This window comes from Micropterus salmoides, unplaced genomic scaffold (assembly GCF_014851395.1).
Source record: "Micropterus salmoides isolate LMB-PRFRI ecotype aquatic unplaced genomic scaffold, ASM1485139v1 Ms_hic_scaffold_3, whole genome shotgun sequence".
Taxonomy (NCBI): domain Eukaryota; kingdom Metazoa; phylum Chordata; class Actinopteri; order Centrarchiformes; family Centrarchidae; genus Micropterus; species Micropterus salmoides.
This window is the reverse complement of record NW_024042261.1, coordinates 30578423-30591792: the sequence shown is the minus strand read 5'-3', so window position 1 is coordinate 30591792 and position 13370 is coordinate 30578423. Positions and strand designations below refer to the sequence as shown.

The 13370-nt window shown below is 37.0% G+C and overlaps 2 protein-coding genes across 2 annotated transcripts; both read right to left on the bottom strand.

The window, feature by feature from the left end:
* Positions 1-929: 929 nt before the first annotated feature.
* Positions 930-1865, bottom strand: LOC119883437 (putative gustatory receptor clone PTE01). The gene has a single exon (XM_038694077.1). The coding sequence runs from the start codon at positions 1863-1865 to the stop codon at positions 930-932; it is 936 nt and encodes a 311-aa protein (XP_038550005.1).
* A 1187-nt stretch (positions 1866-3052) lies between these two features.
* LOC119882470 (olfactory receptor 7D2-like) lies at positions 3053-9021 on the bottom strand. Its single transcript, XM_038692510.1, is given in 3 exon segments — positions 3053-3124; positions 8199-8489; positions 8491-9021. Coding segments are annotated over 3 exon segments (837 nt in total). The 5' UTR covers positions 8965-9021.
* Between the last annotated feature and the right edge of the window lie 4349 nt (positions 9022-13370).

Genomic DNA, 13370 nt, shown 5'->3' with positions numbered 1-13370 from the left:
GTTCAACTTTGATATTGCTCAAATGCAAGGAGAGGATTTCTTGACTCTTTCACCTCCTTAATTTCACATATTTTTCACATCCAAACAGTATTATTTTCCCACTTGATTATGCACTGTATCCTGTTATTCTTCTTTAACTCAATACATGTCGTCTCTTCTGTTTCACCCTGCACACATCAAATATCAACTAACACAAAATAAAAAGGTTGTATTCACAGTATTCTCATTTCTTTTTTATTTCATACAGCTCAGTGCCTCACAGTTTCCATTTTATTCCTTGGTCGTTAGACAACATATGAGAGTTTCACATTAAAACACACATTTCATTACATATATTAACATGGTCACAGCAAACTTTGATGAGACAGGTGATTTCACAGATTTACCTGTTAACATATTAATTCAGTTCAACTATTTTGCATGTGTAAAATAATCCAATTATTGCATATAATCAGCTGCCAAAAACAATAACGGTGTGTTGTTTCACTGTTAATTTATTCTTGACAACAGTATGTATTGTGTAAATGCACATACTCTGATAAGAGACATAGCTCATTTTGAGGCAACAGTAGATGACATAGCTCTTAATACAAGTCCTAAAGCACATAACTGACAAACACTGGTGAACTATTTATAAAACTCTTTGTATTGGGTGCAACTGCTGGAGGAGAAGGAATTATGAGCATGAAAGTAATTTGTGCTTTTCATGAATAGCCTTGTATAAGAATTAGTCAAACTTGAATTACCGTTAAACACACACTGTACTGTTTTCATTATGCATTATTTGAAAATTAACTTTTGTCAGAAATGCTCATGAACATAGTCACAGGAACAGTGAAAAGTAAAGGGATTGAACAGCAAGGAATGTATTTATAAGGCAGCAAGACAGTCTTTGGAAGAAAAGCAAGTTTTAGCTTGCTGACAGTGCGTTAAGATGGACGGATTTTATTCCTATAAAAGTGCACAATTTTTTCTCGAATTTCTTTTGTTTTCAGTCCATAGATGATTGGATTCACAGCTGGAGGGAAAATCAATGTTGACACCCCCATGAATCTCCTTAGATGTGGTGAAACATTATTTATTCTGTATGATATGATGGTGAAAAGACCCAGACATTCCAACAGGAGAAAAACAATTAGATGTGTAGCACATGTCTGCAGAGCTTTGGCTTTTGTGTCTGATCGTTTGGATCTGAAGCATGCAACAAGGATCTGGAGATATGTAAACAAAATCATCCCATTTGCTATCACTTGTGAAAGAGCACTTATAAAAAGCCCATAAATGTTATTGGTGGTTGTGTCTGCACAGACCAGGGACAGCAAAGATGGATTATCACAGTAGGGGTGTGTCAATTCAGATCGACAACGGGGTAAACGCAAAAGCAGGAAAAAAAGCACAACTATTAGAACTAAACTACTCATCCACAGAACTGTGATTAATCTCATAATATGTGCATTAGTCATAATTGTGTTGTATTTCAAAGGGTAACATATAGCAATGTATCTATCATATGCCATAGCAGACAGAATGAACACTGTACCTCCTGCATAGATGTGAATAAAAAAAGCTTGAACAACACAAGCTGAGTATTGCATTGTCCTGTTGTTTGTCAGTATTTCGTTAATAACTTGTGGGAAGAGTGCTGACGAGCCTATAAGGTCATTAATAGGAAGGTTCAGCAGAATTAGATACATGGGCTGATGTAGAGATTTGTTCAGTACAATGGTGAGGATTAGAACAAGGTTGCAGAAAAGTATGATCATGTAGCCCAGAGTTGCAAAAAGAAATGCAGGAAAGACAGTTTCAGAGGAGAGATTAAAGCGATCCAGCACTAAAACAGATGATATGTTGTACAGGTTGCCCATTTTTATGCTCTTCTTCCCTAGAAAATTTAAAAATCATTTCATCATCAATTAATTTAATTATTAAGTGACAACACATCAAATTAGCAAATATGACAAGAAATGCATAAATAAATAAATATGAAAGTCATATTTGAGTTATAATTAGCAAACTGTAATTTTTCACTTTTAAGGACAGAACTTACCAAATTAAAGATTAAATACGTCCACTTCACTTTGAGTCCACATGCATTTCAGATGAACCTGACGCATCATATGTCATATACTGTACATATTTAACAAGTATACTCTTTTGGACTTACAGTTTTGTAATGAAACTCTAGGACAAAACTAAAAGACATGACAGAAAACAAGCATTCAGTAATAATGTATTAACAAACATGTAATGGATCATCACTACCCAGTACCAGCAGCACTGGCAATGACCAACTGGCAAGGATGAGCAGCTTTATAGGAGTGATTTTTGCTGAACACTATGCAGCTCCCTGGAGCTTTCTGGATTGCAATAAAGTTAATCTTTGGATTGTTGTGGCAATGACTTACGCACTGGCTCACAAGGGACTTGTGAGGAATATTAAATATATTAGTTACTCCACCAACACTCAACATAAATGAAGTTAAGAGTGTGGACTGACTCTTTTTCATTTGTCTCAGTAAAGAAAGGAAACAGGGTCCAGTAAATATTGCAACTAGTAGACTGTAATCTTGCATAAAATATTTTTGCTCAAAGGATTACTTATACTGGATTTGGAACTTGCCTTTATTTCATAGGGAAGCCAAAACTAAAAACTGGGTGACAGCTTTGATGAACATACACGAACATGTTTGTGCTCTGCTTGAGTTCTGTGGATTTCAATCTGTATATTGTCATGGGGCTACCCCATGCCTTCATTTAAGCCAGCGGTAGCATTGGTCTTAGCATGCTAAGCTAACCTTAGCTGAGCATTAGCATAGGACTTTTAGAATTAGCATTACCTTAGCATATGGGCTAGCATCAATGGACACATGGCTTGTCATTTCATGTCATTTCATTTCAGTTCATTACATTACAGGTACCAGTCGAAAGAGTTGAAATCACGATTAGATAAATACAGCACATACACAGTTCATTTCAAGTCATTTATTTTAGCTTATTGGATTTACCCAAGGACATCCAAATGTTTGTATGTTTCATTCACCTGTTCTTATCCTCAAGCAGGGATCTGGGTCAAAGTGGCAAACAGGAAGCGATGGCCTGTGGAGTACTTTATAGGGAGGAAGACCTGGAATGGTCCAAGTGTGAGCCAGTACAGAGGGGTGTACTGGAGTACCTTAAGTTGCTGTTTTGAGAAGCTTTGTTTAGCATGTAACATTTCATTTCTGGTTTTATAGTTGATATATTGTGTATTGATGTTGCCAGAAATGTTTTGGACTGAGTTAATAATGGTGTTTAATTGATTTCCAATTAACTTTCTTTGTCTTGTAGGAGGGGCTTCTGGTATAAAGGAGGGAGGCAGAGTCTCCTCTTGGGAGAACAGCTTTGGCCTGGATGGGCACATACAGCCCAACTGCCAGCGCCTGCTATAGGTTGTTGTTGTTGTTGTTGTTGTTGTTGTTGTTGTTGTTTAATAATATCAGTTTGTAATGATAATTTGAATAGTTATACTTAGTTCTCTTATAGTTGCTCAAAACATGTGAAATGTGAATCAGGAAATGACGGGACATTACACAAGAAACAGCTGTTGTTAATTATTATAAAGATAGCAATTATAAAGACAAAGAAAATGGGTGAAAGAATGGATTAGCACACACAGGTAGCAGTGATTGTCTGAGTTACTGAACGACTGGCGATCGCAGTCGTTACCCCTGATCACAGACAAGCTCACCGACCGGCAAATCAGGCTTAAAATAGTGTGAACTAGGCTTTAGGTGTGAGATGATACACTTAGCTCACATGCACAATGCACAATATTGGGTTCACGAGAACAAGAAAAGAAGATATTTTAACACTATTTTGATCAAATATTCAATGCTGATGTAAATGGGGGTCGGGGGGTCCTCCCCTAGAAACATTTGAGAATTAAACACTTCATTTCCTGCATTTGGGGACATTTTCAGAAAATTCAGGTGATAATTCAAACAAAATAAAATGCAGTAATCAGCAGCTTGTTTTTTTAGCTTAAGTTACTTTTTTTGGACAATGCACATTTGTTTTCTCTATATTTACATTGCATTGCATGTTTTCTTATTGTGCTGATAAACCTTTCTCAAAGCATTTTAATTTGTTTGTTTTTTAAATATTTCTTGTTGCAAGCCATTTTTCAGAACATATTTAACAAATGCTTTTTAAAAAAGTGATGGAAGCGTCACCAGCGTAAATGACACCTATGTAATGAATACAATATTTGTTGCACTAAGTAACAAGGAACTTAACAAGGAACTGCGCATGTGCAACTCTCAACAAAGATCATTTAGAGACAAGATGTATCACTCCATAGCTAAAATGAAGCCTTCAACACAGGGTGAAAAGAGGAGCTGCAGCATTGTGCAGTATGACAAAAATGTGGTGTTTTTTGAAAATGAATCCATGTAAACTTGTTCTGGTACAACACCTAAGTAAGATTTTGAACCTGAAAATTAGCATAATACCACCTCTTTAAGAGCTTTGTAGGTGAGCAGAAGGATTTTAAATTCTATTCTGGCTTTTACAGGGAGCCAATGCAGAGAAGCTAAAACAGGAGAAATATGATCTCTATAGGTACCATATCCTGCTGCCTGTCAGTGCCAAATCCGTACCACCTGCTAGATCCGTTCCGCACATGCACAAAAGTGGTTCTGTCAGTCAAAGAAGGTTACCGCAAATCTGCCTATTAAAAATGATCCAACTAAATCTTTCACAGGTTACAGGTGTTATGCCTAATTTTGCATGCCTGCCGAGAATTGTAGGAAAATGCATTAAAGTTCTGCTTTTAAATGCTATACTATTCTTTGTGGCGTTCATCAATAATGATAAATGATCAGTATATATTTTATTAACGTTAATCGTTAATATATTATTACACTTTTACCATTTCTTGAGATTCAGCAAAAACATGTGACATGTGATATTGGAGGCTACCTACCGAAATTTGCATCCACCTCGAGGTGGCATGCAGAATTCGGCACCTGTGCTGCAAAACGTCACTAGACCTCGTGGGAGCAAGGCCTTGTGGGCGTTGTGTTGGACTGATTTGTGCAGCGGTGTTTATGTTTATGTTGTCCGTGTTTGTGAGAGAAAGAGAGAGAGAGCGACCGAGTGAGACGATGTGTGGAGCAAATATGTGCTGCAATCAAGAACGATTTTAAAATGGGTCGCCAAATTTACTTCGGCGGGTGTTAATCTACCTGGGCGGCCCAGCCAATTAATGCCTATGTATGGGAAACACTGCTGAGATTAAACTTTTCACTATGATGTAATAGGAATATACTTAAGATATGAAAACCCTTATTCAACAGTACATTTTTAATTTCTAATAATGACAACAATTTAACAAAGTAGCCACTAGCTGGCCTGGCTGCCGATGTGCACAGCTGTAGGGTTAGCCGTTCGACATGCATACAATCGCTGGCTTAGGTTTAGGCACACACCCCTGTGATGGTTAGGGTAAGGGGCTTTGGGAAGCTGTCAACACCTTTTATACCAACATAGATAGCTACTAGCACTTCTGGTCTAGACAGAGCGTCTCATACAATAGATCAATAGATGCATTACATAACATTTAGCTGACACTTTTATCCAAAGCGACTTTTTCAAAGGTGTGTTGTATGAAGGTATTTTTGTGTCTTTTTAATGCAAGCAAAAGAAATTTGAGAGAATATTTATTGCACTGCAATCAAAAATCAAGTTTGTAATAAAAAAAAACAGGCCTTTTTGTGTCACAAAAAGCCCATGCGGTAAATGCAAAACCATGATTGATCAGTCAAACCCACCAATAGAATCTCTTATTATGACCATTTTTGACTTGCAAAACCTTTCAACTTGCAAAACTCTCACTTGCAAAACGGTTTAACCTGCAAAACTTTCTGACTCACAAGGAAAACCTTTTGATTTGCAATCAAATAATATGACATAATAGCAATTAAAACTTTTTGTGACACAAAAAATTACAAACTTGATTTTTGATTGCAGTGCGATAAATATTCTCTCAAAACATTTTATTTTTTTTGCTTGCATTAAAAAGACACAAAAATACCTTCATAGTGTCGGTGCCAGTTGAGTGCAGGTCTTGGTGAATTTGGTTTGTAAAAGTTATAATTTTATCGTTAAAGAAGCTCATAAAGTCGTTTCTACTGAGGAACAATTGAAGCAATTGTCTTCCCTCATTGAATACATTTTCCATTCATCACATTTGTGATTTGTGCACTTCGACACACAACTTAGCTTAAAGTATTTGCTGTTGACAAAATGATTTGCCAAAGGATTTAGAGGAGGACTTCAAATAGAGAATTGTTTGTATAGTTATACAATGTTTCTTATACATATATTAGTTTGCCTTTCAAATCAGTGTTCTCAAATACTGAAATAATGCACTGTTTCTCAACATAGTCAAATAATGCCACTAAATTTACTTTAATTCCATTGCTAAGGACATATGTGCGTTTTGCAAATATCAGTGTTTCATTTCAGCATTGGTTATTCATCTCATTGTTCACATACAATATTAGGAAGTATCAAATTACATGTCATTTTCCACATTTGTCATTAAATTGATTTTATTCATTCAATTACAGATGTTTCACTATGAGTATCGGCACATACTAAAAATATTTTATTCAGTTTTGTAGTCAACAAATTATAATCCTTAAAATCTCTTCAAACACAATGGCGTTACATTACAAAGTTTCATACAGAGCAGATTGTAAATATATATACAGCATATATTCTATTTTTCAATTCAAATATGGATGCATGTGCAACTGTTGTAACTTTACTTCCTATTTACAGCAATGCTTTTGTTCATATCTTCATTTTTGTTCATCATATTTCTAAACATTTATAATAATGACCCAGGATGAAAAAGGACCTCAGCTGTCTCATGTAGCAGTTTTTAAAAGATTAAATAATTGACATGTAAAAAAACATGTAACCATCAGATGAACAAACATGTAGCTTGTTTTATTGTTTTTATGTTTTATTGTCCATAGTGAAAGAACACATGACAATTTTCTTGCTTTAAGTTTGAAATTATACTGGATTTGGGGGTCGCCTGTATTTTATTGGAAAGCCAAAAGTGAAAACTAGTATTACAGCTTTGATGAACATACATTTCTTTTTAGGAGCATTTTTATGTTTTAGAGTTCTGCAGTTTTTAGTCCATATACTGTATTATTGGGTGCAAAAAAGGGGGGGAAACTAAAATTGACACATCAAGAGTCCTTCTCAGAAAAGGCGGCACACTCATGGGAAAGGGACATGCATATTGCAAATCTCAGTGCTTCATTTGAGCATTGGTCATTCCTCTTATTGAGCACATACAGTATTAGAAAATATCAAATCACATGTTATGTAACACGTTTTCCACATTTGTCAAATTGATATCAGTCATTAGGAAATTACAGATGTTTCACAAAGAGCAGAGGCACATACTAAAAACATTTTATTTTATTTTTTTATTTTTTTGTAAAGGACAATAAATATATAATTGTATATTACGGTATATGTAGTAAATTCCCACATTATTTCCATTGTAAAGGAAAATATTTGTTTTTTAGTTCCACATCAATAGCTCACATTGTGGTCCACATATTAGAAAATATCCACAGACACAATGGCAATGGCAATTACATTACAAAGTCACACAGAGCACAATGTAAATACATATATTCTCTTTTTAAATTAAAAGATGAATGCATGTGCAACTGCCATAACTTTCCTTTATCTATAGCAATGCTTTTGTTCATATCTTCATATTTGTTCATCATATTTCTAATAATTTCTTAGAATGACCCAGAAAGAGAAATTACCTCAGCTGTCTCATGTGATGTGTACCATTTTTAAAAGGTTAGATCATTTACAGATTCAAACATGTAATAATCAGATGAAGAAACATCTAATGCATGACAAATATTTTTGATCAAAGGATTAAATTACACTGGATTAGGAAGTTGCCTATATTTCACTGGAATCCAAAAGTGAAAACTGTGTTACAGCTTTGATGAACATACATTTCTTTTTAGGAGTATTTTTATGTTTTGCTTGAGTTCTGCAGTTTTCAGTCCATATATTATTGGGTCCAAAAAAGGGGGGAAAATTAAAATTGACAAACCAAGCGTCCTTCTCAGAAAAGGGGACGCACTCTCAAAGCGATGAGAAACAACTGCAAACATAGCATTGATTTGTAGGATTAAGAAAACCACTAAATGTGAGCCACATGTCTGAATGGCTTTTCGCCAGGCATCAGACTGATTATTCATGACACATGTACGCAAAATCTGTGCATATGTGAACACTATTATTAACAGTGATCCCCCTTGGAGTAAGACTGTACAAAACAGTCCATAGTAGTTGTTCACTTGGGTGTCCTCACAGGCCAGTTTCAACAATGATGGATTGTTACAGTTTAAATCCACTATATTTGTCCTGCAAATTGTGAACCGTCCATTCAACGAAAATCAATGTGACCATCAATGAGAGATTAATAAACCATATTAAAATAATAATTCTAAGCAAGTTATGTGGAGTCATGATGGCATTATACTTCAAAGGACAACATATTGCAATATATCTGTCATATGCCATGGCACTCAAGATCAGCAAGTTTCCTGTAACATAAACATGAATCAAAAAAGCCTGAGTAATACATGCAGGATAGGATATCAGTCTATTCTGTGACGCAATGCTGAAAACAAGCTGAGGAAAAAAAGCTGTAGCACCAACCATGTCACTAATGGGCAAATTGAACAGCAGGATAAACATGGGCTTGTGTAGCTTTTTACTCCAGGCAATCGTTATTAATACCAAAAGGTTGAAAAACATAATCAACAGATATGTTAAAGTCCCAAACAGAAATGCTGGGTAAATATATGCATCAGATAAGCCCAGTGTTGTCAATGTTAGCAAAAGTCCAGAAGCATTTGTGTACATAATTGTGCAGTACTGCACTATGATGTTGTTGTTATTGTTGCTTCTTCTGTTGAAAGAAATTGCCAATTATTGCCTACTGACGAAGAATCACTTTTCACCTGAAAAAACAAACCAAAAACATCAATATTATACCAATGAACAAACAATCTAAGATTAAGCGCTATGGAATAATTCAGCTCTGCCTCTGATATCTTACCTCTGGCAATCTGATGTCCTATTCTCAGCTCGAGTTGAACTACTGAAACACTTTCTCTCTGCTGGCATTTAAGCACAAGGGTAATCAATTATATTACACATAAGTACAATGCAGAAAAGCTGACGTACATAACATCTATGATGCAATGCAGTTTAGTAGCCTTTTGTATTGTGTACGAAATCATAACCATCTGGGTGACAACAGAGGATTAACCTCTTACAGCAGTCTCACATTAATAGTATCAAACATGGGTTAAATGTGTGTTTAGTAGACACACATCATCTCTGGTATGAAGAAAGAAAAAAATATATTCCCTGGCAACCATAAAGTCACAGAGCACCTAATCGACTTCCATCACAGTGGCCATACATTTTATGAGGGCCCAAACATGAAACATGCAAGAACCCCATTAAAAGTGAATTTCTTTTTCTGCAATAAATCACAAAACGTTGCACACACGTCAGACAAAAATGTAAAATTATGTGTTTAATGGGTCTCACAAATGGGTGTGGCAAAATGGCTCGGCAGCATCCCCTACAGAGCAGCCCTCAGTAAAGGTTTTACCGAGACGTACAAAATTTCTGTGGCACATGTATCATGTCCAGACGTACATGAAAGGTGGAAACCATAACTAATGAACAGCAGGAACGGTTACACCAAATTACTCCTATTACAAGCCAACAGCAGCTTTAAAACACCTAAAACTCAAATATTTCAGTGATAGACGAAATACAATTCAGCATTTAGTAAAAATTTACATCAGTGAAATTCGATGTATAAAAAGAGCGGACATCGTGTTGGGGGACTAGTGCCTCCACCCCGACCCAGGGCTGGACTAGGACAAAAAATTGGCCCTGGCAAATTGGCACCCCTCACTAATATACCATCGTTCCATTTAGGGGGTCAGATTAAGGGTGTAATGAAATATTGAGACGTGACATTGCACAAGATTGGTGTCCATGACTACAAGACAAGAATATATTTTAATACACCTACTATTTATAAAAAATATTTACAGTTGAAATATTGAATAGGGGGGTCTAGGTGTCCTCCCTGAGAAGAGTTTGAGCATTAAAAACTAAATTTCCTGCATTCTGAAGACATTGTCTGCACCAATTTGTGGTGGGGTGGTGATGGCGCCATGGATAAGACGCATGGCTTTGGTTACTCCAGAGGCGTGCAACCTCTGACATAAATAGCAATTGTAAATGGCTTTGGATAAAAGCGTCAGCTAAATTAATAAATGTAATGTCTTCATTTTTATAAAGGGAAGCACAAAATTCAGGTGGCAGGTGACAATTCACAATGTAAAAATATAAAAAAATATAATGCAGTAATCAGTAGCTTATTATTATTTTTTGGTTAACAAATACTTTCAAAAATTTGGCGTTTGGCGGCCTCCTTCTGAAGAATGATTTTTTGGCTGTGTGGCTCGTTACGCAAAAAAACAGAGAGCAGAGGGGGTGGGGGCTAGTAAGAGATGTGATTGGGCCAGCCACAACTGTCCACGCTTTATGGGCCGTTATTATATATTAGTTATATAAATAATTTACATTACACCGGCCCCAAATGTGCATCGGCCCCAAAGGTGCGTCGGCCCACCGAGCATGTGCCCGGTATGCCAGATTACCAGTCCAGCCCTGCCCCGACCTGCTTGCTCAGACTTGCAGTACATTCAGTGAGGGAGAGGTAGATATGTTCGCTGCACAAGAAAATGCGCAGTGCACTCTGGGGACTGTTTATTATTGCTCAGGGCAGGTGTGTTTTGTGCTTGTGGTACTGGAAGGTACCGTGACGAGCTGACTACATCCTGCTTCGCCTCTAACCCACTAGCAATAGCCTTAGATGGGAAAATATGATAATGACAATAGTTCCGTATTGTAAATGGCGGAACAAAAAGCTGTTTAGGGAGCTGATTGTCTCACTCCAGTTTATACACAATGTGAGACTGTGGGCGGCGGCATGCTGTCGCCTCACAGCAAGAAGGTTGTGGGTTCAAACCCCGGTTGCCCCGGGGTCTGCATGGGTTCTCTCCGGGTGCTTCCTCACACCGTCCAAAGACATGCAGACTAGGTTGATTGGTGACCCTAAATTGTCCTTAGGTGTGAGCGTGAGTAGTTGGTTGTCTATGTGTGGCGCTGCGATGGACCTGTCAAGGGTGCCTTTCTCATCCACTCCCCCACGACCCTGTACGCAGGATAAGCAGTTGGCGATGGATGGATGGGCGCCTATACTCATCAGATTATCGTTGTTAAGATGTTTTTTTCTTCACTAAAATCAAATTTAGTTGATTAAATTGCCAAAAGCTTTTGGACGCCTGCCTTTACATGCAGATGAAGGTTAATGACATCCCATTCTTTATTTGTAGGGTTTAATATGGAGTTGGCCCACCCTTTGCAGCTTCAGCTCTTCTCTTGGGAAGGCTGTCCACAAGGTTTAGGAGTGTGATCATGGGAATTTGACCGTTTTTCTAGAAGTATATTTGTGAGGTCAGGCACTGATGCTGGACGAGAAGGCCTGGCCTAGCAGTCTCGGCTCTAATTCATCCCAACGGTGTTCTATCGGGGATCAGGACTCTGTGCAGGCCAGTTAAATTCTCCACACCAAACTCACTCATCCTTGTCTTTATGGACCTTGCTTTGTGCAATGCTGCGCAGTCATTTTGGAACGGGAAGGGGCCATCCCAAAAACTGTTTCCACAAAGTTAGGAGCATGAAATTGTACAAAATGTTTTGGTATGCTGAAGCATTAACTGTTCCTTTTACTTGAACTAATGGGCCAAGCCTAACCCCCTGAAAACAACCCCACACCATAATCCCCCAAATCTTCACACTTGGCACAATGCAGTCAGGCAAGTACTGTTCTCCTGGCAACTGCCAAACCCAGAGTTGTCCATCGGATTGCCAGACAGAAAAGCGTGATTTGCTATACACTGCTGCATCCGACGCTTTGCACTGCACTTGGTGATGTAAGGCTTGGATGCAGCTGCTCGGCCATAAAGACCCATTCTATGAAGCTCTCTACGCACTGTTCTGGAGCTAATCCGAAGGCCACGCAACATTTGGAGGTCTGTACTACCAACTAGAGCCTGACCGATATGGGATTTTTAAGTCTGATGCTGAATTCGATATTCGAGGATTATAAAATCCAATATGCCGATATATGGGCCAATATTCTTTTTCCTCCTTATTTTAAGAAATGCATAACATAAACAAAGATTATACCTAATATTTGTTATGTTGATACCATACCAAGATACCATGACATAATGCACTATAAAATAAACTTTTTTATTGTTATAAATAGCACTAACACAAAAGTACAACAAAATATGTTAAAGTTTTGATAAATAAGAGTCAAATGTATAAAACTACACAAAACATTTTACAAATATCTGATTTGTTATAAATTATGGAGTACTATTACTACTGAACATTAAATTAAATAGTGTATGTAGTGTGGGGGCCAGTAAAACACAAACTATAAACAAAATACCAATATACTACTACTAATAATAATAATAATACCATATATCAAATCTAATGTCACTGCTATAATATTAATGGTAAACAGGGCTCTCCTGAATAGGCAAAAAACTATATATATATATATATAATAATAATATATTTTATTTCTATATTTTATGTCTTTTCAGGACACTCAAAGACACTACAGTAAAAGCAGAAGTTATGTACATTTAAAACAGATTAAAAACACAAATAGCATAATATAAAATATATGAACAGTAGAGAAAAACATGTGGTGCGGAAATATTGTATTATAAAATGTATATTTTGTCATGAAATTGTTATTACCTTACATATAATCTGCCACAATTACTACTTTCTACTATGTAGTGTATTCACATCTAGGCTGTGTTCGAAACGGAAGGCAGTTGCCTCGCTGCCTCGATACCGTATTAGGCAGCTGCCTCAGAAGGCATCACTTTCAAGTGAAGGCAGCTCTGTTTACATTAGTTTCGGACAGCCTTCTAGGGCAGCACTTACGGCAACGTGTGACGTCAGCACGCCGTCTTGCGTCTCTTCTGACGCTAGCCGTAGCATAAGCTAACTAGCTATTGAAAAGCCAAATGGCTAACAGACACCTCAGAAATCATACTGAACAAACTTGGTTGGTTACAGTCACGGGCTAATATGATAGTTCAGTGTTTAGTTCTCGCTAGATTTTCAAAAATCGAAGCGAGAAAACT